The sequence below is a fragment of the Lutzomyia longipalpis genome, chromosome 2, assembly GCF_024334085.1.
Source record: "Lutzomyia longipalpis isolate SR_M1_2022 chromosome 2, ASM2433408v1".
Classification (NCBI taxonomy): Eukaryota; Metazoa; Arthropoda; class Insecta; order Diptera; family Psychodidae; genus Lutzomyia; species Lutzomyia longipalpis.
Genome location: NC_074708.1, coordinates 36,336,323 through 36,362,292, shown reverse-complemented (window position 1 = coordinate 36,362,292; position 25,970 = coordinate 36,336,323). Strand labels below are relative to the sequence as shown.

Below are 25,970 nucleotides of genomic sequence, written 5' to 3'. Positions count from 1 at the left end.
TGAGAGTTTTGTTTGATATTTTCCCCAGAATATTACAAATTTTCTGGGTCAGTGTAAAAATTAATTAAAGAAAAATCCACCCAAACATACCCCACACTGCGGGGGTTTTGTGGTGCAAAAATGGAGCTGCGTTTTGTGATTTTCCTCACTGCTGTGCTGGCATTTGCCAGTGGAAAGCGCACAATCCCGATCGGTATGTGTGATGGGCTTAGATGGGTGGAAATTTCTAGGCGATTTAATTCTTCTATATACCTATATATATATATATATATATATATATGTGTGGTTTCCCACAGGCGCTATCTTCAGCACGAATGATTATGAGTCAATAATCGCCTTCCATTCGTCCATCAATCGCGTAAATATGCACGAGAGGCGATTTGAGCTTAAACCAATACTAAAGAACGTCACGGAATGGGATAGTTTTGTCACGGAGAAGATAGGTATATACGTACAATAGATATATAGAGAACAATTTTCCCTTTATGGCGTTAAATGAAATCAAGAATGAAATTTCATGCAAAATGTCTCTCTTTCAGTTTGCGAATTAATTGGCGAAGGAGTTGCTGCAATCTTTGGCCCCAGCTCCATTCAGGCAGCAGGTATAATTCAATTTAAATCCTCCTACACGCCCCACCCTCATCCGCATGAATGAAATGCAAATTTTCAGCACAATGTGAGAAAATGCAAATGAAAAAATCACAAAATTGAATATTAAAACGTGCGAGATATTTTCTCATATTTCACACTTCGATCCTTCTCATTGGGAAAACATTACAAGCGTGTGCCCACAATTTCTCTTTTGACGGTGTGGAGTTTAATTTAATTTCCCCCGCTGAGACACATTCAACAAGAAATTAATTACAAAATCTCTGATTTCATTAACTAAGACGCAGCTACGACGTGCGAGTATGTGTAGAAGGGTTGCATTTTGCATACAGGGTGCATAGAGGGGGGGTTTAGTTACACAAGTTGGCAAATTAAGGGATGGTCACGTTATTTTGGAAACTCGGGGACTTTCAAGAGCGGTTTTCAAGCCAATTTTGAAACCAAAAATTCGAAATTTGCTTGCATTCTTGTTAAATGGCCAAATATTGATAAGAATTCAGTATTTTCAATTTAGAAAATAAATTTTTGTGCTCAAAAAAATTATTTGAAATTCTCACATTTTGGCCATTTTGTTCCTGTAGAGTTTCCAAAATAACGTGGCCATCCCTTAGTTTGTAGGGAGAAAAAAGGTACATATTTAATTAAAATTTCCTGTAAATAACGGAGGTGTTTGTTTTACTCATTTTACTATTTCTCAATGAAAATAAGCAGGAATGTGATTAAGTTTAGGATATGTAGGAGAATCATTTCCTTCCATTGCAAAATTGAGAGCTTTATTTCTGTTAAAGCTTCGACACAAGGCAAGCAAGCCTTAGTTGCTGTAAAGAATAGAATTTATTATTCTCTCTTCGACAGCTTTATGAATTTTCAATGAATTAACGGCTGCGTATGATATGAAAAAGGTCAAAATGTGACTAGAAAAATATAAATTGACCAATAAATTGGCTAAAATTTACTCGTTTCAACCTTTGTAGGATCCAATATTTCTAACCTCAAACTTTATCCTTAATAATTTCTCAAAAAGAAAAAAATGTTTCTCTAATTTTTCTTTCGATGGAATTGAAGTAATTGAATTTCCCTACATATATAGATCTAGAATTAATTACGTTAGATTATATTAGTTTTAATTATTTGAAGACGAGGTAAATTGTCGCTTCGCTCCAATTTACCTCGCCCCGCTTCGCGGGGATTTGTTGCGCTTCGCGCAAGTTTTAGAAAGAGAAAAATTGTGATGAAGCATGCACTTATCAATATCAAAAAAAAATGTAAAGGGAAGAAGTGAATTTCACACAACATTTATGGCGCCAGATTCAAAAAGTAGCCAAAAAAGCATGAATTTTATATGGGGGCTATGTGAAGGGGGGCTCTGGGGGGAAAATGAATGTCGTTGGTAAAAACCGCCTGGTATCAGGAGTCTCTCTACCAAATTTCATCACGATCGGACCAACGGTGTAGAAATGCATAGATGAACAGGAACGAAATTTTAGAGAGACCTTTCTTTATTATATAGATGGGCCACAGAAAAACCTCCAACAGATATTTCAAAGGGAAAAAGTGAATTTCATACAACATTTATGGCGCCAGATTCAAAAAGTAGTCAAAAAAGCGTGATTTTTATATGGGGGCTATGTGAAGGGGGGCTCTGGGGGGAAAATGAATGTCGTTGGTAAAAACCGCCTGGTATCAGGAGTCTCTCTACCAAATTTCATCACGATCGGACCAACGGTGTAGAAATGCATAACTGAACAGACACCATATTTTAGAGAGACCTTTCTTTATTATATAGATTTAAAATATCGAATTGGCCATGATGGCCAGCAGAGTCCTTTAAGGGTTAAAGTGATTTTTAAGGATTTTTTTTTAGAGTTTCTTGATCTTCCCAAAGAGATAAAGGTGAAAGTTGTAATTCACAGAAAACTCAATCTTAACCTACAAACCATTTTCATTGAACTTAGACACTCACCTTAACGCCCCTGGAAGACGCATAAAGCTCCTTAAAAAGTCCTTAAAAATCCCCATCATAAAAAATTAAAAATCTCTCTCAAGAAATTCTAAACTTTTTAGCTTATTTATTAAAATTAATTAAAACAATTCTTTCCAGAGCTTTTTGAACTTTTTTTTTTCTTTGAAAAATAATTAAAAATTTAATTGAATAAAGGTTCGAATTTAGGCAATCTTCCCCTACACATTCTCATTCACTACGCATAAACTAACCAAGTTTGTACCTTTAAAACTTTATTGCATCTCTTCATCCACTCATGTATACAAAGTTTTTACACGAAAAACTGAGTCTTCAAAAACTTTCCATTTACTCCCTGTACCCGAGACATTTCCTCAATGTCTCGAGGAAATGTTCATAGAGGAAAATTTTATTATTCTCAATCTCTCAGATTACTTGAGGAGGAAAGTTTTTTGACAAATGATTCTACGAGGAAAATCTCTCAATTTTCCTCTTGAGAATTCGTTTATTTTTTTGCATGTCGAACCAATATGTGCTCCCCTTTTCCCAATTCAATTTATAACTCAACGTTCTATCGACTTCGTTTTTGGGGGATTATGTTAAGGATGGAATCGTATTTCATCGCGTATTTGGCGCATTTTACACAGGAGAATATTGAAAATAATATTATTTGTATAGCAGGAAGTTATTTAGAGATGCAGTGAGAGAGAAAGAGAGAGTTTTAGTGGGTGAATTTGCATTGAAGCAGCCTTAAGTCAATATGATAATTGGGATTTAATAATAAATATTTATCTTCGTGTGATTGATTTTGCATTTATATGCAATGCGATGAATTTCCTCCCACACTTCTACGGGGGTAAATTTGATGATATTGATACAAAATTTTCGAGTTGATTATATTTGGTTGATGATACGGTGCAACATTCCTCTTCCACTCAAAATTCAATACAAAGTAAAATAATTTCAGCTTTTTACACATTTAAATTCTCAAATTGCATTCAATTTCCACGCTGTTCTGGGTGGAAAATCCACCAGCCCATGCTTTGGGATCTATTTCATGTTATACAATGGTACACGTAATGATGATGACATGTGCGTGAGAATACCTCTTGGTGGTTGAATTGACGCGCGAGGACATTTGTAATTATCCGTAACGCATCACATAACTTTTCCAGTTCAATCAAACCCCGTATTCATTTGAAACTTGGTTGTACAGCTCTGTCGATTACAGCGTGACCATTCAGCGTATATTGCGGCTGGGTGGGTAGTGGAATAAAATGAAACAATAAGTCTCTCCCCCAATGGGGGGTTGTGGTATTAATCCGCAGGAATTGCCAGTGCGATTTGTCACACAATGGAGGTGCCCCACATTATAACTCATTGGTCTCCGGAACCCCTTGGAGGATTCCGCACAGTTGGCGCCATGACCCTCAACGTCTACCCGGACAGCAATGTCCTTTCGCGAGCCCTAGCTGACCTCCTTGCTGACTACAGCTGGAAAAGTTTCACAATTATCTATGAAAAGGATGAAGGTGAGATTTTTTGCATGAGATTAAGCTTCATATATAATTGCCCTGGCCATTAATTTTGTTACCTTTCCTTAGTTGGAAGGGTTTTTTTTCTATCTCCTGTTCATTATGTGGAAAAAATTAAAAGTTCTCCATTGATTTTCTCACTCCATTGATTTTCTCATTAACTGAAAGCTCAATTAATTTTCTTTTATAAACTTTATGATTTATTTTTGGATATTTATTAAATTATTTTTAAAACAAAGAGAGTTTTAGGAAAACGATGAATGGAGCTTTTAAAACATATTAGAATTCGGGCAACATTTAATGTTGAGGGAGCTTTCAAGAAAAGAGAACATTTTGAAGAATTCGTTAAATTTCTATTTTTAATGTTAAAAATTGCAAAGAAATTTTTCAAAATTAATAAATATTTTCACATTTATTTTTTATTAAAAACGAAAAGAGTTTTAGGAAGACGAAGTACGGAGCTTTTCTCACAGTAACAATTAGGGAAAATCTGTTTTAAAATTTTTTAATTCTATCGATATATTCGTTTCAAAGAAATATTTAAAAATAATAAATTATTCGTGCAATTTTTGAATTTTCATTCAAATTTTAAATTTTCTCCGTGGTTAGGAATAGAATAAATCCTTCAATTAAAAAAAGGATTAACTTTCCAAAGCTTTCAAGCTCTATTTCGGTCAAAATTATGAGCTGAATTTTCATTTAGAAAAAAGCTTTCAAAGAAACTCTGAAAGAAACTTTTTTCCTGCTTTTTCAGGGTTAATGCGTTTGAAGGATGTCCTTCAGATTCATGGGCCGCAGGATAGTCCTATTACAGTACGCCAACTGGGCGATGATCCCGACTACAGGCCTCTCTTGAAGGAGATTCAAACTTCCGGTGAAACCAACATTGTCCTTGACTGTGAACCTGACAAAATTCTCGATATTCTGCGTCAGGCACAAGAAGTCAAACTCATGGAAGATTATCAAGTAAGAAAAAAATCTTTGAACAAAATTTTTTATTATTAAAATTAAATCTTTTTTCAGAGCTACGTAATAACTTCCCTCAACACCCACACAATTGATTTTGAAGAACTCAAATTTGTTCGTTCCAACATTACAAGTTTGCGCTTAATTGATCCCAAGAGCTTTGAGCTGAGGAATGCAGTTCATGACTGGGAAGAGGGTGAGAAGAGATTCAACAGGGTCTTCAGGATGTCTCCAGAGCACGTTAAGGTAAAATAATCATTTGTGAAGAGTGAGAGAGCTTTTAAGAGACAACGCGGCAAAAACTTTTTGTTGAAATAATAAATCTTCTTGCAAAACCATTAGACAGAGTCAGCCGTGGTCAACGATGCTGTGCGCATTTTCGCAGCAGCTCTTCAGGAGTTGGATAATTCAGAGGAGATTTTCGCAATGCCAATGAGCTGCAAGCACCCCTCACAGTGGCCCCATGGTCTCCGTATTGCCAACTACATGAAGCTGGTAATTAAACTTTTCCCATCTCGCGTGTCACGAACACATCTCTAAAACCATATTTCTTCCTCTCTGCGCGCAAACCCACAGAAAACCGAACACGGCATCACCGGGCCCATCGTATTTGATGATTTAGGTGAGTCCCCACGACATTTCTGCAGTGAATCTCACGCTGAAATCAGTTTTAGTGCGGTGAGTTGGGCATTAAATTCACTGGCCGTAAATTATTTTTCATCATCCGCACTGTGATCTCCTTCGTATGTGAAGGATTAATGAATATTCCACGGAGAATTATGTGAGTGGTGCGTGAAATATGTATCCATGCGAATAGGAAGAGGGTCAACAATGAATTAGTTTATTTAGGGAGAATTTTATTTTTTTTTTCAAAGAATATTTTGTAAGAGTTTGTAGGAAAAGTTTGAAGAGTTTTAAGAGAATTCTTTGAAATTTTGAAGAAAAAATCATTGAATTTTATTTCATAAGACTCTATTTCGAATTTATTTAATCAAGATTCAAAATTCGGCCAAAGATTACGATAGTTCGAATATTTTATTACCTCTTCTTCAGGTATTTTGCATTAAGGAAAAAGCTTTCTCACAGAAAATTTTCTTTTAGAGTAAAACTAAAATTTTGCGTCTCCAGCGCATTAAAATCAATCCATTAAAGGGCAAAATCATTAGAATTAATAAGAAGAAAGGGAAAAGAGAATAAGGCCTCAATTTCCTAACAAACCATATTGAAATTCGATGTCCGCAAAATTTGATCATGAAAAGCAGCTTTACGATAAATCCGCTTTAATGTCGTATCTAATTTTCTTCTTTCCCTCTCTCCCCAACTGTTGTTGTTGTTGGGAATAGGACGACGGACACACTTTGAATTGGAAATCATTGAATCATCCAAGGATGGCTTTAAGAAAATTGGTAAGACCTTTTTTTTGCGTCTTCTTTCATTCTCTTTTGCAATTCCCTAAATCTCAATTAATTACCTCTTGGATATTATCTTGTTCCCTTTCGTTCTCTCTCACTCACTTTCGGGTACTGCTATGGGGACAAAAACATCCGCAACATTACATATAACATGCCTGCAGCTACATGGGATCCAACACATGGTATTAACTACACAAGGAGCCAGGGTGAAGTCTATTCGCAGATTGTTGAGTCGCTGCAGAATAAAACCTTCATTGTGGCATCACGTCTCGGTCCGCCATTCCTTTCGTTTCGGTACGCTTTGGGGGTGGAAAGCTCCCTCCTTTTTTTTTCTTTGGGGGGATGGGAATGTAAAAATATTTCTCTTTTTTTTCCAGCCCCGCCAAAGAGGGAGAATATTTCGAGGGAAACGCCCGCTTCATGGGGTATTCGTTGGATCTTCTCGATGGCATTGCAAAGATTCTCGGCTTCACATATCGAATTGAATTAGTTCCGGATAACAGGTATGGATCCTTCAATAAAGTCACAAAGAAATGGGATGGATTGGTGAAGCAGCTCCTTGAAAGGGTGAGTAAAGAAAAAATCCTTCACTCTGAATTTCATCTCAAATTGACCAATTTACTCCCAATACATCATTCATTGGCCATCTATTGCCCCCCATTCCACACCTAAATTGATTTTCTGTCATATAACAAGTTCAGGAGGGAAATATTTATACTATGTTACGTACATATAGAATTTATGTTTAAGCTTTTATATTAATGTTGAATTATATTGTTGATGTGTTGTGTGTGTAATATGCAGAAAGCTGACTTGGCAATTTGTGACTTGACAATCACCTACGAGAGGCGAACCGCTGTGGACTTTACGATGCCCTTCATGACCCTTGGCGTCAGTATTTTGTATGCCAAGCCAATAAAGCAGGTTCAGTACCATCAATTCTCTTTTGCCCTTGTGTGTTACCCACTCACCAATCCCCCGCGCACAACTTCCCACACGGAGGGGCGTTTAATTCGCTCATTTCACCGCATGAAATTGCTGATAAATTGGCCCAATGAAGCTTGAATTGAACAGTATAAGAAAAATCCCAGAAGAAAATGCCACAAAAGGGGAATTTTATTGAGGATTGATTCCGTTTTTTTTTCTTTCCGTCGGTGAATGTGTTGAGAAAAGCTAAACATGTTATCGTTTTTCCTTTCGCACTTCTCCCTGTGGAAATTAAGGAAACATTCACTGAATGAATATTGTTCATTAAATCTCCAAGCAAAGTATATTGGAGAAGATGAAATTTCTTATGCTGAATAATCAATAGGAAAGGCTTGAATAGCTAAAGAAAATCTCGGTGGATTAATAAATAAATTCAAATTTATTTGCTTATGCGTTGATCAAATATTCCTCGATATTTGGCCTATAGTTCAGCAAGAATTTGCAATTTATTTTGTATTTTGTGATTTTGTGCTAACAAAATACTCCTGTATTACAAAATGCAAGTGGAGACGCCAGGTAAAAGCTTTCACCACCAGTCTTCCCCCAGTTAACCCTTAGAAGATTTTGTTGGTCACCATGGCCAATTTGACTTTTTTAAATCGTCCCAAGATTCAATTTTTCTTTAATATTTCTCGATAAATTCTACATTCAAATGTAGGGAAATTTAATTAGCTAAACTTTGTAGAAAGTAAACTTTGAAAAAAATATTGTTTTAAGAGAAAACTAATTAGGTTCAAATTTTGAGGATTGAGAAATAATAATTACTCAATTATTGATGAATATTAGATCAATCTGGTTGAGTCCATCATGATTGAGCATTTGATGATTCATTCAATTTGTTTACTGGGTTTTTATTTTCTCAAATATCAATCAAATATTGTACAATAATGAAGCCAAAATTGCTGCATAAATTGATTAACTAAATTTCTACAGATCCCAAAATTGAGTCAATTATTGATCAAAAAATTTATTAAAATCCAATAAATTCACCAACACAGTAAAATATAAAAATCAGACGAAAGAAAAGGGTTAGATGGATAGACTTTCTGGCACTCAATAAAAGTATATCCTTCGGTAGTTTTTCAGTGCCTTTTGAGCTATTTTCCATTGAAGTTTTATTGAAGAACGAAAAAAAAAGAAACCCTTTTGGCATGATTTGAACCAATTAAACGCCCCATTGATTTACCCCAGAAGGAAGATGAGAAAAAAAAACCTTTTGCGTAACATAAACCTTTTTTCCAAATGGAGAAAATCCCCGTGTTTCCACATCATTGCAATCCTTGCCTGAGCTTTTGTGCTTCTACTCTCCGGCACTTGTGATAAAGCTTTTTCGGGAGGTGTATATAATAAAAAATTAATTATGTGTAAATTATTTAGCCCCCGGATTTATTCTCATTCCTCAGTCCATTGTCATTGGATGTGTGGATCTACATGGCATCAGCCTATCTCGGTGTCTCTATCCTCCTGTTTGTGCTAGCTAGAATGGCACCCGACGACTGGGAGAACCCCCATCCGTGTAACACGGTAAAAACATTCATTTTATTTTGTACACACCACATGCTTTCTTTTTTTTTGGTTTACCGGAGGGTGGGGGTTGATGGGGTGAAATTAAGAAGGATGGGATGGACGCAATTAGGGGTGGTGCGTTCTATATGGGATAAAAACCTTTTTTCCGGACCCTTAATCATCATACATGGGAAGTGTGCTTGGGGGTGGATGGGGGATGAAAACAATGAGGAAATATAGAGAAACATTTTGGGGGTAAACCTACAGGGGGTGTTTTCACCTTAATTAATTGATGATTGAGAATGTCCTCTGGGATGGGATGACAGGATTCATCCCTTTTGTTTCCTTTTAGAAGGAAAAATGGGATGGATATCTTACACATTAAATGGGGGGGTGGGTTTTGCTTTTAAGTCTTCCCCAATTAGATACTCTCTAACGAGCCTTTTCTCTTTCCACAATCACACGTTACGTAGGAACCGGAGGAAGTTGAGAATATCTGGGACATGCTGAACTGCACATGGCTCACTATGGGTTCTATAATGGGTCAAGGTAAGGTGAAACCTTCTCATAGGGAGGAATTTTCCATCATTTTACAAGATTTTCTAATTAACAATTTTCTCCATTTGTCAAACATGGTAAAACGACAACATAACGAATGTGCCTCTTTGCATGGACCACCGAAGGTTGTGATATTCTACCAAAGTGAGTAGATTTTGAATGAGAAATTGTTGGGGGGGGGGGAGGGGTGGATGGTCAGGTCACCTCAGCTGAGTACAGCAAAATTTATCCCAAGGGTAGCCTCCTTTCTGTGTATCAACCACAATCCCCATAAGACTCTTCCTTGCCACTTCATACTTCTCCCCAAATTGAACACCTAAAACAGAGTTGAGAGCTTGTCTACAAGCTTTCATACAAGAAATAAATCTTGAATATCTCACGTAATTACAATAAGAAAGCTCACAAATGTTTTGAAAAACTGTTTAAGGTCTTAAAAAGTTATCTCCTACACTCAAAGATATTTAAAATTCATCAAATTATGAATTTTATAGATTAATATTTGAGCGAAAATTGAGACAATTATTGGGCAAAGTATTTTACAAATATAAATAAGATTTTTGTTCGGAAAACTTATAAAATAAAATAATATTTGAATTTGACGCGCACTCGAAGTGGTGAATTCGAGTGGTAAAAATATAGAATGTGGGGAAAAAGGAATGATTAGGCGGCAAAAATGACAGATCGGATTTGGAAGACATGTTCGCGAAATTTTCCGAATTATACGCGATAAATTACACTTTATTATAGAGCAAGCACGTTTGCATCCATACAACTTGCCTTCCAAATCCGATCTGTCATTTTTGCCGCCTAATCATTCCTATTTCCCCACATTCTATATTTTCACCACTCGAATTTACCACTTCGAGTGCGCGCCAAATTCAAATATATATTATTTTATTTTTTTATGTTTTGTTCAAGTCAATTATTAGGCAATATTTGAGCAATCTAAAAAGCTCTCCATGGAGCAAAAGCTTTTCTCTTGCTCACGTATTTTTTTTAATCTAAATTTCTAATCTATTCACCATCCAATTCTCCTTTTCACCATCATTCCCAATTGCTTTACCATGCTGTGGAATGATGAGAACGATGTAAAATAGATCAAGAGAGAGGTTGATATGATAGAGGCGAAAACATGTGGATGATATGTGTTAGAGAAATGAATAGCCATGACCAATAAATAGGGCACAATGTAGCAAAAAGCCCGGAGGGGGTGGCTTGGAAAAGTCAACCATCCACCCACCCAGCAGGAGGTTCATTGAAGTTGACATTTTCTGATGCGACAAAATTTAATATTCCAGAGCAATTTCCACACGACTCGTGGCGGGAATGTGGTGGTTCTTTGCATTAATTATGCTATCATCGTACACGGCAAACCTCGCGGCTTTCCTCACCATGGAGCGCATGGATGCCACCATTGAGAGTGCCGAAGATTTGGCCAAGCAGAGTAAGATAAAATACGGAGCTGTAATCGGTGGGAGCACCCTGTCGTTCTTCAAGGTGAGTCAAAAGTTCTCCTTCTCCCTCGGCTGAATGAGCTTTTGTTGCAATATGAACACACAATTCCTCCTCCTCATTCACAATGTATGCCTTCGCCATAATTCCCTCCAGCTTCCTTTTGCTCTATATATATATGAGTGAGGTGGCAAAATGAAGTTCAAAGTGCCAACTTTCGAAGACAAACTTTATCTTCTCACCACCAATGAAGAATTTTTTTTTCTTTTACCTAAAGCTAAAACTTTCCTATGGAAAAGCTTCCTTCTATTCGCACTGAGCTACCTAATTTCCCATATATATATATATTGAATATCTCCCGCACAGAGCTTTCCCATAACTCTGTTTCTTGTTTTTTCTTTTCTTTCACTTAGAAGGGAGTTTTTGAGCAAATTCATTTCATCAAATGAACCAAAATATCGCACTGTCTATCAGAGCTGGAAGAAAGTTTTCTTTTTGTGCCTGAAAAATGAAATTTTCCATCAATTTCTGCTTTTGACATTCAATACGTAGCCTCAAGGCAATTTGCAATGGAATTTATGAATATTCTTGATTTTTCTTTATATTTTTTTTAATTTAAAATAAATTAATTTTAAAAGCTTTTAAGGAAAAATTTCTATCAGGAATTATTTTGGGGCGAAGGATGAACAGAAGCTTAAAACATATTTGCATCAAACCAGAGAGTTTTTCTTTCAAACTGATAATTTTTTTTAGTGACAGATTGAAAGGCAAGTACCACTGACCATTTGAATAAGGTACTCCTGATTTTTTTGGGATTTTCTCACACGATTTTGTGTTTGAGCCATTGAGGCAATTATTTCTAGGCTTACTAGGTCCACGGAAACAACACAAGTTGTGGGCGAAACTATCCGTGGGCTGAAAAGGCCGTATAAAAAGCTTTAAAATCCTTTCAACCTGTCGGTATGACTTCTGTGAAGGAATTGACGACCTGGAATACAGCCAGAGGAAAACGACGAGGAGATAGCCCACCTGCTACTCCAAGAAACAAGCAATCAAAAACACTAGATGGTTGGGTTGTACGTCCCGATGGAATTGAGGAATCAACAAATATTTTTAACACCCTCCAAGACGTTCCCATGGAAAATGGCGGCAATGATAACATTGATAACGGAGAAAAAATTGACAACAGTGGTGGAGATCCCCCAAGTCCCCCAGCTGCAGAAGAAAATGAACCAAAGCCCCCGCCTATTTTTGTACATGGTGTGGAGGATATAAAGCCACTGACAAATCTTCTTGAGTCTCTGGCAAAAGATGCGTATACTTTAAAGGCCATGAAAGATAAGCAAGTAAAAATCCAGCCCAAAACTAGTAAGATATACAGTGTCTTGCTGAAGGAGTTGAGGGAAAGAAAAGCAGACCTGCATTCGTATCAGTGCAAGAAAGACAGAAGTTTCCGCGTTGTGCTGAGAAATTTGCATCATTCTACTGCCGTCGAGGACATCAAAGAGGCACTCAAGAACATGGGCCACATAGTCACGAGCATCACAAACATCAGGAACCGTGCCAATAAAGCTCCACTTCCAATGTTTTATGTAAACCTGCAGCAACAGCAAAACAACAAGGATATTTATGAGATTACGCGCATGCTAAACACCATAGTTGTGATTGAAGCCCCTCACGCAAAAAGGGAAATTCCTCAATGCCAAAAATGCCAGCGTTATGGCCACACGAAATCTTTCTGTCACAGACCATCTCGTTGTGTAAAATGTTCGGGAAATCATGATACAAAGAGTTGCACGCGGAAGTCTCGGGATGAGAACGTCAAATGTGTAAACTGCGATGGAGATCATCCGGCGAATTATCGAGGCTGCATCGTTCACAAACAACTACAGCAAAAGCTCTACCCAAAGCTCAGAGAAAAAAGATTGGAAAGAGAGGGGCAACCTATGACGTCACAAAATGAGGAGCGGTCTTATGCGGATGCTGTGAGAGGTACAAACACAGAGACAATTTCTTCGCAAACAAATTCGGGTGGTGACGACATGAGGGAACTCAAGGAGATGATGAAAACACTGATGCAACAAATGAGCTCAATGATGAACTTACTCACCGTCTTTGTAAGTAAAAGCAACAACAACAATAAGAAAAATTCAAAATGATTGTGCTACTAAAATATGCTGTCTGGAATGCCAATGGCTTGTGCCACCGTGCACAAGAACTAAAACATTTTTTGCTTATAAATGAAATTGATATAATGCTAATATCTGAGACTCACTTTACGGAGAAGAGTCACTTTAAAGTCCCAAATTACACACTGTATCACACAAATCACCCAGACCAAAGTGCCCATGGTGGTGCCGCGATTCTCATAAAGTCCACTTTAATGCACCATGAATGTGAAAAATATTGCAAAGATTACCTACAAGCAACCTCTGTGTCTGTTAATACACTAAATGGCCCAATACAATTCTCAGCTGTCTATTGTCCTCCGAAACACAAAATTAAAATGCCTCAATTCCAAGAATTTTTTGCAACACTGGGCAACAAATTTTTGGCAGCTGGAGATTACAATGCAAAAAATGTTTTTTGGGGCTCGAGATTGACGACGGCAAAGGGGCGTGAGCTTTATAGGGCTATGGAAAAAAATGGACTGCATCACCTGTCTACAGGTGAACCAACCTACTGGCCCAGCGACATCAATAAAATTCCTGATTTGATTGATTTTTGCATAGTTAAGGGAATTGACCCGAAGAAGTGCTCTGTTGAGTCAAGCTTTGACCTTTCCTCTGATCATTCTCCTCTGTTGGGAAAAATGCACGCAGAAATTCCACCTAAATGTCGAAAACCGACCTTGTGTAGCAAGAAAACAAATTGGAATGAATTTAGACGGAGGATTGATGAGGAGCTAAATCAGCAGATTCGATTGAAAGCACCTGGGGATGTTGAGGTGGCACTGAGGAGTTTTACGGAATCCATACAGAGAGCAGCATGGGACTCGACCCCAGTTCAGGAAAATAGGACCCCCACCATGTTTTGTCCTGTGGCTGTACAGGAAAAAATCAAGGAAAACCGAAAGCTCAGAAGAAGATGGCAAATTACTAGGTCTCCTATTGATAAGAAAATTTTTAACAAAGCTACAGAGGAATTGAGAAATCTTTTGCGTGAGGTAACAAATAATTCAATACAGCACTATTTGGAAGAGCTATCTCCTACGGAAGCTACCGGATATGATTTATGGAAGGTCACCCGAAATCTCAAGCAGCCTCAGAAACAAATTCCACCGATACGTAAACCAGACGGAAAATGGGCAAGAACATACACGGAAAAGGCTGAAGTCTTCGCTAACCATTTGGAAAAAACCTTCACTCCCTGGTCAAATGCTGCTGTACCTGTTGACTCTCAGTTGGGTGACAGAAATGTAGATTCCTACGGCGAAACCGTCCAGATCCAAAAGTTCACTTTAAAGGAAATTAAAAACACGATATGTAAGGAGATGAATCCTAAAAAGGCGGCTGGCTATGACCTAATCACTGGTAGAGTGTTAAAGGAGCTTCCTGTCAGTGGCTTTAGAATGATTACCATACTCCTGAACGCCGTCTTGAGATTGCATTATTTCCCTGTACAATGGAAGGTTGCCCAAATTATTGTTCTCCCGAAGCCTGGAAAAAAGCCCGAGGATGTCGCGTCTTATAGGCCGATAAGTCTTCTTCCAGTTCTTTCAAAGGTATTTGAGAAGCTGTTTTTAAAAAGATTGAGACCAATGATCGCACACGGACAACTCATCCCAAGTCATCAATTTGGCTTTAGAGCCGAACATGCAACTGTAGAACAAGTGCATCGGATGGTGAACGTGATCAACCGCAGCCTGGAGGACGGAAAATATTGCTCTGCAGTATTTTTAGACGTGAGCCAAGCCTTTGATAAGGTTTGGCACGAGGGTCTATGTGCCAAACTCCAAAGATCCATTCCACACTCCTTCTTTAGAATTCTTGAATCTTATTTGAGGGACAGATTCTTTTATGTTCGGCTCCAAAATGAGTCCTCGGACTTGCGCAGCATAAAGTCTGGTGTGCCGCAAGGCAGTGTTCTCGGCCCCTTTCTTTACCTTATGTACACAGCGGATCTCCCCTTGTCATCCAACACCACAACATACACTTATGCTGATGACACAGCAATCATGGCGGTTCATGAGGATCCTGCGATAGCAAGCAAATTTCTACAAAAGCACTTGGACTCAATTTCTGAATGGCTGGAGCTCTGGCAAATAAAAGTCAACGAGAACAAATCGCAGCACATTACATTTGCCTTGAAGAATGGATCTTGCCCTTCGGTCTCACTTAACAACCAAAGCATACCTCAAACTGAAGAAGTGAAGTATTTGGGAATTCATTTGGATAGGAGATTGAATTGGAGGAGCCATATATGGGCAAAACGGAAGCATCTCAGTATCCTCACCAGACAGATGTATTGGTTTCTTGGAAGGAGGTCAAAAATGTCTCTGGAGAATAAGATCCTCTTGTACAAAACTGTTATTATCCCAATCTGGGCATACGGGATACAGCTGTGGGGGTCTGCAGCAGCCTCTAACATAGAAATTCTCGAGAGATTCCAAAATAAAACCATACGTATGATAGTGGGAGCTCCTTGGTTCGTTCCAAACCAAATCATTCTGAACGACGTGGACATTATGCCAGTGAAGGAGGTGGCACTGCAGAGAAGCAAATCATATAAAGAGAGGCTCAACAATCATCCAAACACTTCGGTGGAACGTGATATTCTTTTAGTCAACAATATGAACAGGAGACTGCGTAGACACTGGCCTAGTGATTTGTATCAAAATTAATATTGTTCAAGAAATGTGCTTTGTTTTTTTAAAGTAATGATTGTTTGTAAGTGTAGAAATACGGGTTTTTGCACCACATGTCCTATTGTATCAAAATCAAGAATTGTTGTAAAGTGTTGTACACAGGAAAACAAAATAAAGGAGTCCCAAAAAAAAAAAAAAAAACTGATAATTTGATTATTTGAATTAAGCTCATTATAACGTATTTAAAGGTGTGGCTTCGTTGCAAGGTTCATTTAAATTAAATACACTGTTATCCTTCCCCTTAATTCCTGATGCAATCGAATAACTCCTCATTCAACATTGTAAATGTCTCTACAGCAATTTTAATCCGCATGGTGCGGTTTTTGGGGAGTGAGGGGGTGAAAACTCTCCGCAAAAGCCATCAAAATCCTCTCCACTGTGACGATGCAATTATCCCAAAATGTGAAAATACTTTGAAACATTTCCTCTCTAATTGTTCCCCAAAGTACTTTGTAAGTGTGGTGTACAGGGGGTGGGAATAGATTGTGGATGAATTGAGAGAAATTTGAGCTTTTGAGGACTCTTCCAAAATGGGGTTGTGTGAACGTCACGGGGGATGAAAAGTTCTCTCTCTTTGCTCGTAAATGTAATGCTAGATGGGCAATCATCAAAATTTGCCACTTGACATTGATTCTTTTCCCAGAAAGAGAGAGAGAGAGAGAGGCAGATAAAAAATGCTGAGATGCTCTTTTTTTGATCATTTCTAGGAGTCCAATTTCTCAACATATCAGCGAATGTGGGCTGCCATGGAGAGTGCTAGACCATCAGTTTTCACAAAAGACAACGAAGAGGGTATGGAGCGGGTTAAGAAGGGAAAGCGTCTCTATGCTTTCCTCATGGAATCCACATCACTTGAATACATAACAGAGAGGAATTGTGAATTGATGCAAGTTGGTGGATTGCTGGATAGCAAAGGCTACGGCATAGCCATGCCAGTCAGTGAGTAGAAATCCTTTTCTTCTTATACATCTCTTTGTTGAATTCTGCATTATTTTTCTTTTGATTCTTCCACCCCCCAATATCTTCTATTTTGATGATTTCTTGCAAGAAAAAATGAATATTGCAAAATGCAAGTGGAGGCGCCGGGTGAAAGCTCTGTCTATTCCCAGAAGAATTCTTTCCTTTTAAAAATTTTCAATTTATTCTCATTCTATTAATTCTCTTAGTTTCAACATACAAAAAAAAACTCTTCAAAGCTTGAGCTTTAAACGAAAAAATAAAATCTTAATCCCCGGTGGTTTTTTTTTAAATATGTACATATGTATATCCTATTTGGATATTCTATCTAGAATTATTCTTGCTGCATCCGCACTGTGGAATAATTCATAGCACGTTCCGGGCGAGGAATTTCCACTCTGTGGGAATCACTAATTAAGAATTTATAAAAAAAAAGTATATCAAACACAATGTAAGCCAAAAGGCGGGGGCTAGGGTAGTCTCCGTATCAGTGGCGGGAAAGGGGTTATAATTTGCTCAGCTGCGTGGGGATCCGACCCACCCTTTTTGGCCTCTGTGTTGTGTGTGTGGGGATTAAGTAAATGCACGACTGAGTAAAGTTTGCATGATGAATTTCTCATTGAGCTCGGCGATTCATCGACATTCTCGTGACTAAACTCACTAATTGGGTTTACCTCAATTTTGTCACGCGTATCCTCCTCTTCTCTTTTCTTTTCATCCACTCGTACCAAAAGGACATTCGGGATATTTTTTATGCACAGCAATTTGGCAGAAGTTACCACACACTGTAATACCCATTCTGAGAATAAAAGGGAACAACATAAAAGGATAACAATTCACATAATGGAGGAAAATGTGTAAAAAAGGGTGGATAAAATCTAAATTAAAATCATAACAATTTCGTACAAATTTTCACGGGGAAAATTGTTATTGGGATTCCGCAATGATTTTCACACAACATATCATTCAATTAATCTTTATGCAATAATATAAATTCGAAGGGAAATTCGATTTTTAGGAGAAATAAAAAAGCTCTACCAGCACGCTTTTTATTTTTCGATACAGAGTTGAACAGAACGGGGGGAAATATAGATTTCAAAGGAAAATTTATTTAATTTTTATATTTATTCTGAAACCTTCTTATTCTTATGTGTGGACATTAATTGAATAATTCAGTCATTCTTGAAACAAATTGAATAAAAAATAAAATCTAAAAGCCTGATATTGAAATAAGCTCGAAGGAAAAGTTTAAATGAATTTAAAAATGAAAAGGGGTGTTTATCTGAATGAAAATATTCGTCATTACATAGGGGAACGTGGTCCAAATCCGGCATTCTTCGACCTTTTTTCAATCTACTATTATTAAAATCGATAAAACTTTTAAATTAGTAAGTTATGGGAGTAAAAAGAGCATTAAATGGGCTTTAAAATGATACAATATTTAAGAATATTGCTTTTTATTTTATATACAATTTTTTTCTCATTCTGCTCGGACTTTTGGAGGTCGGAATTGGGCCACGTTCCCCTAATCCTACTCTTATAAAGGTTCAGATTAGGAAAGACAATTAAAAAAAAAAAAACTAAAATCTGAAAAAAATTATTCGGTTTTAGTTCCTAAAAGGTACAGATTAAGGAAGAAAATCTAAGCCTTAAAGGTAGTAAAACTAAACCCAAAATACTAAATTAAAGCCTAAAAAGTACTAACTTCAAGCCGGAAAAAAATAATTCGCTTCTAAGCAAAAATCTTTTATCGTAATGAAAGTATTCGGATCTTCGGAAATATTTGGATTTACTCACCAATCTACGTATGATTCGCCAAAAAATTCAAAATATTCTACAGATAAATACCCCTTGAATATTTTTATTTAGATTTTAACCCTTTCAAGTCCACTTCCCAATAAAGTTTTGTTTTGGAACTCATAGTTAAAGAAATTCTTTATTTTGAGTTATATTCATTTTTAATAAATATCGCGATTAAGGATTATTGTAATCCTTAATCTATACATTACTCAACTCTGTCTTCCTCCTCTTTTTTTTTTCAATTGACCACACTCAGCTCGTGTTAACCACACTGAAAATTTGTATGGATTTCCCCATCTCCCACGCATAAATATTTTCATCTTGTTCCATTTTTCGTAAAGATTTTTACCGTCTTCTCACCTGCCACGTGCCCTTTCTATTTGGAATCCCTTTTAAATCTCCTGGGAGGGTGGGGAGTACTACAACCCCAAGAGAGAGAGAAAAAAACCTTAAATGGGCCTCTTGAAGGGTTTGGGGCGTAAATTTGTAAATCATAGCCCTTACAGGGTGTGTTGGAGAAATTTGCCTACGGTTGATAGTTTATGGTGTGTGGTGCTGTTGAATTTTATGTTTAATGATGTAGCCCTTCTCATTTCTTGCAGATTCACCCTACAGGACGGCAATTAGTGGTGCTGTGTTAAAAATGCAAGAAGAGGGAAAGCTCCATCAGTTGAAGACAAAGTGGTGGAGAGATGGTGAGTTATAAAATTTATTTCTTAGCTGGGAGAGTCTTTGCGCACTTTACTCGGGGAGCTCCATGAGACACTTTATTTATGATTTTAGGGATGAGTGAAGAGCATTTCAGCTTTTCTGGCTTCGTGGAGTTTGGGTTAGAATCCACCCTCGAGTGCTCCTATTGGCTTTCGCATAGCACTAAATCACATGAAATGTCGATAAAGTGCCTACATTTTAGATAAGCCCCATGGGAGATTTAGAGAGACTTGGTGGGAGTAAAAGTTTCCTCCTCACGCACAGAACCCATAAATTGATGATTTTTTTTCACTTTCAACCACTCACACCCTCTCCGAAGAATGTCATGGAATTAATAATGCAAAGTTTCCCATCATTTCTCCCCATGTTGGGGGAGAGGGTTTTTGGAAAATCTGTAAATCTACTCATTTGAGAGAGAGGAAAAAAAAGAGTGGAAATGCAAACAAAATAGAAAAGAGAGATTTCTCATTAAAACTTAATAAATCACAAGGCGAAATGAAGAATTTCTCATGCAAGAATTCTCCGCTGCAAAAGCTCTCGAGTCTGTACTACATTTCCTCTTTTGCAAAATAAATTTTTCATTTTTCCTTTTTCTCTGCTATATACTACACTTGAAATTGCCAATAATTTTTGTCAAAACTTTCCCACGCTTTCATTCACAAAATAGTACAAAATGAAAAGCAAAAAAAAGCTTCCCGCATCGTCCCCACCGAAAAAAGCTCAAGATTGAAAAATTTCCCACAATTTTTTCATACAAATCACCCCGTATAAGTTTTCACATCAGAGGGGGAATTCCCTGAGAAAAATATCTTGGATTATTTTTAATAAGTTTCTTTTATGTCCTCTCTCGTGGATTTTTTCTTCCAAACAAATAAATGACAGTGATTTTTCTTTGGTGCACATAAATTCCCATTTTCCTTGCACACCACACCACAATCCAATTTGTGGGAACTTTTTGGTATATGTATGTACAACGATAGAGCGGAAGAACAATGAATTTATGAGGACTGAACTGCTCGTCGTAAGTTCCTGTAAATTGCATTTTCTTCTTCTTGCGGAAAAGCTTGTACCCTAATTAAAAAGCGATTTACACAGAACGACAAAGTCCACTGCTGTGTGCAGCAGTAAGTCGAGCTTTTCTCTGTGTCGCGTTTTTATTGCAAACATTGTGGATTGCTTTCTATCTGCATTTTCCCTCGATATATCTATTTCATTTGCATCCTTTGCATCTCACGATGGACTCTCGATGGTTTTTAGTCGTTTTGATTCTTTTTTTTCTCTACAAATTCCTTTGACGAATTTCAAATCAGTAAGTTTGGGGCAAGAGAGAATAGTTAAAAGAATTTATTTATTCACAACATTCAAATTGTTTCAACATGAATCGTATAGATTATTTAACTTAAAGCTTGTATTAGAATTTAAGGCAAAATTTAGAGTCTTGTAAATGAAGTCAGAAATATTTTCCTTTAATTTTTTTGTGTTAAAAAATGAAAAAAATATTTTTTTTGGAAAATTTATACGATTTAGACCACTTTAGACAATTTTTTTTTCTAAGAAACAAACCAAAATTATAACAATACTTATTTACAAATTAAACTTTTTCAATAAATTTAATAAAGATTTCTTTAAAACCAGGGCGGAATTCCCTACTCAGTCGGGCTTAAAATTTTAAGTCAGTTTTTATGTTGGTCTTAAGGTTTTAAATCGGTCAAGAAAATAATAAAAAAAATTAATATAAAAAAATAAAATAAAATAAAAATATTAATAATTAAGTCATAGTCTTAATTTTTATTAATTTCTTGCTCTCTATTCAATGCAATTTAAGATTTATTTTTGATCAAATTTAAGTTCTTTAATCAGAAAATCTTTCATATTTCCCTGGACAACTAAGAAAAATCCAAGCCTGACTTAAAAATTTTTAATCAGACTTAAAAAAAAACCTGACTTAAAACCTTAAGACCGACTTAAAATTTTATGTCTAACTGAGTACTGAATTCCGCCCCGAATCACCCAAAACCTTGCCCTGATCTGATAATTAATCTATCTTTTAAACAATTTCAAAAAATTCTACATTATACAGAAGAAATTTTGAGGTTTGTGTCTTGAGAAAAAAGTCTAAAATCATCCAAAAGTCACTAGAAACTTCGTGATAGACTCAAAAGCATAAAAAATTAATTATTTTTTACATGTTTAACGTTGAAAATTATACAAAAACTAATTTACATTGCGCACCGTAATGATGTTAATAATTACAAAACATTAATTAGAATGGGGTTGGGGGTGGTGGGTTTGTACCCCTACTAGGTGTACGTACATTGTGTTTGAGAGAAAAACCCCTAAATTAATTCCCACGAAAACTTCTCAACTAATTTTCTGTGCGAATTCCCACGAGAACTCATTTTATTTTCTCTCCCCACTAGAGGCCAAATATTAGAACACATTTTGAGGGTTTCTTTTGGGGGAGAGTTGGGGGGTTGTGTGCGTTTCATGATGAGCTCCATCCGACCCCCATTTGAACCCTCCTCGTGTGTGTGTGATGCTAAAGAGCTTCTCTCGTATCTCTTTTACAGGGCGCTGCAAATCGGAAACGACAAGTTCATCTGATAGTGCCGCTGAACTGGGAATCGATAATGTGGGTGGTGTTTTTGTTGTACTGGGCTTTGGATGCTTCATGGCCCTCATCATTGGCATCCTCGAGTTCCTCTGGAATGTACGACGAGTCGCCGTGGATGAGAGGGTATGTCATTTTGAATATTATTCCCCCTGTGGCTCACTTCTTTGCTCTTCTCTTCTTTTTTTCTTTGCTTTGCTGCTAACCAACCCCATTGCTTCTGCTCTTCATCTGCGGGGAGCTTATTATGTTTTTTTTTCTTCTCATCTGTTTGCCTTTCTTTTGCCAATTTAAGCAAATAGATTGGATTTTTTTTTCATCTTTTTTTTTCGGAGGAAGTGATGAGATACTGTTGTCACAGACAACATGCAAAAGTCACTCCACCGCGACGCTCATAATTTATTACTTATTTACCTAGAGATGATTTATTTTGTACATAAGTATATATAACTTGCACAAGATAAGCTCACGTGAGATCCTTTATCTTGAGCATCTGTGGTGGTGAGGAGGGAAAAAAGAAGAAGAAGGAGTTCTATGTTGAGGATTGGGATGGTTTTTATGTACCCTCGATATGTTTACGCGGCTGGGTTGAATTTCACCTGAAAAACAGTCAAAAGTGGGCTCTTTAACCCACCCATCTACCATTGAAGAGTAGCTCAGACTACACACACAGAGAGACTTTACCAAGTTCTTGGGAATTTTTTTTTCTTTGAATTTTGCTACCTTCACTCTCCCATCTCATATTCCATACCAACCACCACCATCCTCTCCCATCGTTTTCATCACTTTCCCTTAGATTTTCCACCCCCCCCCCCATCCACCTACATCATCTTCAGCACCACTTTTCCACTCAAAAAAAAAAAAAAACGCGGGAAAGAAGTGAAGGTCGCGTGAGAGGGGGGAAGGGAGCCATATGGAAATTTTTATGATGATTTGTCAGTTACTCAATCGATCATATTTCGTGTTTCATTTTTGCATACATTCCATTTTATACATATTTTTATTCCCACACCGAAGGGTTTTATTTTTTTTCCACTTTTTTGAGGGAATATTTTTGCGCATTTTGTATAATTTTTTTTTCTCGAAAGGTGCGTTGTAAAGCCGTTGAATGTAAAGTGGGAGAGACAGAGAGCTACAAATTGAAAAGAAAACCTAAAAGAGATAATAATTCGTTGAATAATTCCACCACAATCATTATTGCAGCATTGTGCTGGAAAAGCGTAGTAAAGAGAATTTCTGGATTTGAGGTTTGCTTCGGTAGATGGCGTTAAGGAAAGTTCGATAAAGTTTTGATTTAATTGATTTTTGGAGAGTTTTATTGAGATTTTATTATAATATAAATTTTTATAAATTTATTTAGGTTTAAAGGAAAGCACGAAGAGGTTTTAATATTATTAATACTTTAATGAAAGTAATTGAAAGCGTCTGAACTATTTAAATTGTTTAAAAAAAAAACAGATGGCGCCACTGATATATTACAAAGTATTAATTAATTCGATTTTAACAGCTTTTAGCTGCTAGTCTCAATTTTCTAACTTTTTAAATTTATACACAAGAAAAGGCTTCATGTATTTTTTTGTGAAATTAATTAAAATTGAAATGGTTTTTTAAAAAAATAAGAAGTTGAGGTAAAAATAGGTGTGTGTCTTTGCTAAATTTAACTCAACGCCAAATTCTATTGTTGGGAATAAAGGAATATTTTCTTGAGATCAATACTCTAAGCAGAAATTCACAAAAATCTTCCTTAGCAAAAAGAGTTTGACTTACCTTTTAATTCTTCCATCACCTTAGGGGAGACCGGGGTAAAAATAGTCAATTTGCATAAATCCTTATCTGCACGATTCCCCAAAGGCAAGACAATTTACTCGATAAGTCATTTTCATAGGAAATTTCCTGGCCTAAAACTTTGTCTCGGATCATTTTTCTCTATCTCCACGGGAAATATGAGTTTTCGAGCTTTTCCTAAACCCTTCCGCTTCTGACTATTTTTAAACGCGGCGGGTAAATATAGTCACCAGTTGGCTAAATAAAGTCGGTCGAATTTTCCGGCATTTCCAATGATTTTCCACCTGAGAGATTGATAGTAGTTGATAGCTAAACTTCTCACCTTTTGATTCGCGACAAGGAATTTCACTTTTATACGCACTAAAACAGAGAATTTTGCGATTTTCTCAAACACGCCATTTTGCAACAAATGAATAGAAAATATGCCAAAAATTTCGATCTCCCATATGATTTACATGGGATGACTAGATCTACCCCAAGGGGTATGTTTTGATTCAAAAAATTGTAGAGAAAAATGATTAAAAGTTATTGAAGAATACACCTTGGCAATGTTTTCTGTAGTAACCCAGCTAGTGAGAAAAATTATCAGATTGGAAAATTGCTGAAGGAAAACTTCGGAAAACGCGTTTTTCTCAATACGCAAAAGTTTCGGAAATGGGCCAAAAATCTATTTTCATTTTTAACTCCTAAAGTACTGATCGGATAACCTCCAAATTACTGTCAAAAATTATAGGTTGGTAAGGCTTTGCACCCTAATTTTTTCCGATTTTTCCGATTTATATTTTGGGAGAAATTGGCATTTGAAAATTTCAAAATGACTATTTTTACCCCGGTCTCCCCTAATTTTCAAAATCATTCAAATACCGGTGTGTGCATTGGAAAAAAAAGCTCCTAAAAATTTGTTTAAATCTTTACTAACTTTCCTTCTTTTCCTGCTTTCAATTTTAATTAACTCGCAACGCAATTTTCCCCGCATGAAAGCCAAAAAAGTCGTTTTTTGGGAACTTTTCAATTTGTTTTTGCTTATTTTGGGCTAAAAAGAGCTTTTTTGTGCTTTTGGTGTGCATAAAATTTACGTGTTTGCTATGCAGTGACATTGAGAGTGACTAAATGAGAGAATTAATGTTTATTTAATTCTCAATTTTTTTTCGTGTAAATTCAATTACAAATTACATCCCATGACGACAACTCAACGATAAATCCCTGCCACATCAAACAACTCCCCCCTGTGCTCCATCTCTGCGTACATTTTGCCATGCTGTGCGCGGACATCGTGCGAAATTTGTGTGGCACAACGTGGGGTTGGTGGTGGTGCTGCAGATAACACCGTGGGAGGCCTTCAAATCTGAACTGAAATTTGCACTCAACATTTGGATCACCACAAAGCCCGTGCGCGGCGGAAGTGGCGGTTCAACAGGTTCAAAGGCGTCCTCATCGAAATCCAGAGGAGAATCCGAATCACGGAGCACCGCAATGGCTAATGCCATCAATGCCGGCACAACATCCAGCACGCAACATCTCGACAAGATCATCATGCCTTTCGGTCAGAAATAATTTTTCAATAATCAACGCATCTTCTTCTTATTTTTTTTTCTCTAAATTTGCTTCTGTGTGGTTCTTGTTGAATGTACTATGTACTGTACATAAAATTCTTTTAGCGGTGGAGGAGCTAAAGGTAGAAGAGAAATAAACTAATCCTTAGAGAGAGAGAAGGAAACAAAAGGAAAAGTGTCTTGTAGATGCTGCAGAAGTACCCACACACAACGAGGGCAAAATCCCCAATTAGCCATAAAGATAATCTCAAGAAGGTGAATTATATACACATAGTAAAAGCACGAAGGGCTTTGGGGGGGGGAGGGATGTGCAGAGTATCCGGGGGCACACCCCAACGACCACTCGTGCTGACAATAAACACCAACACTATTCTCATTTTATTATTTTAATTTAAATTAATACAACACGCCGCGAGGAATGTATACTCCACACAAGACGCATACGGAGACCGCATATTAAATATTTCATCCAACCCCAAAAGCCCCCCCCCCCCCCTGCCTTCCTGACCACCCTGAGTTGCCTTGCCAAGGGGGAGTGGGTGGTTGCTTTTGAAAATGAAAAAAAAAGCTTTCACGCAGCTTTAATTACTTTAATAATTCGTTTCATTTTTTGTAGAGAAGTTGAAGAACGAAAAATTTAAATATAATGAAAATGAGGAAAAAGTAGAAGAGAATGAGGGGGTGGAAGGTCACTTTTGAGT

At 37.0% G+C, this 25,970-nt stretch overlaps 1 protein-coding gene across 1 annotated transcript; it reads left to right on the top strand.

The window, feature by feature from the left end:
• LOC129790517 (glutamate receptor ionotropic, kainate 2-like) lies at window positions 1–25,444 on the top strand. Its single transcript, XM_055828023.1, has 20 exons — window positions 1–193; window positions 297–443; window positions 540–602; window positions 3,898–4,101; window positions 4,859–5,070; window positions 5,128–5,316; window positions 5,413–5,565; window positions 5,647–5,692; window positions 6,414–6,476; window positions 6,644–6,776; window positions 6,860–7,049; window positions 7,287–7,406; window positions 8,847–8,993; window positions 9,449–9,524; window positions 9,659–9,677; window positions 10,832–11,030; window positions 16,560–16,791; window positions 19,212–19,304; window positions 21,891–22,057; window positions 25,037–25,444. Exons 1-20 carry the CDS (start codon window positions 121–123, stop codon window positions 25,268–25,270), a joined length of 2,760 nt encoding a protein of 919 aa, XP_055683998.1. The 5' UTR covers window positions 1–120; the 3' UTR covers window positions 25,271–25,444.
• Window positions 25,445–25,970: the final 526 nt, after the last annotated feature.

What these genes read in the sequence shown, in the direction of transcription:
- LOC129790517 (XM_055828023.1), top strand. Translation starts at nt 121, where the DNA reads ATGGAGCTGCGTTTTGTGATTTTCCTCACTGCTGTGCTGGCATTTGCC. An exon ending in TTTTGTCACGGAGAAGATAG is followed by an intron (nt 444 to 539) that starts GTATATACGTAC and finishes TCTCTCTTTCAG; the next exon opens with TTTGCGAATTAATTGGCGAA. An exon ending in CAGCTCCATTCAGGCAGCAG is followed by an intron (nt 603 to 3,897) that starts GTATAATTCAAT and finishes ATTAATCCGCAG; the next exon opens with GAATTGCCAGTGCGATTTGT.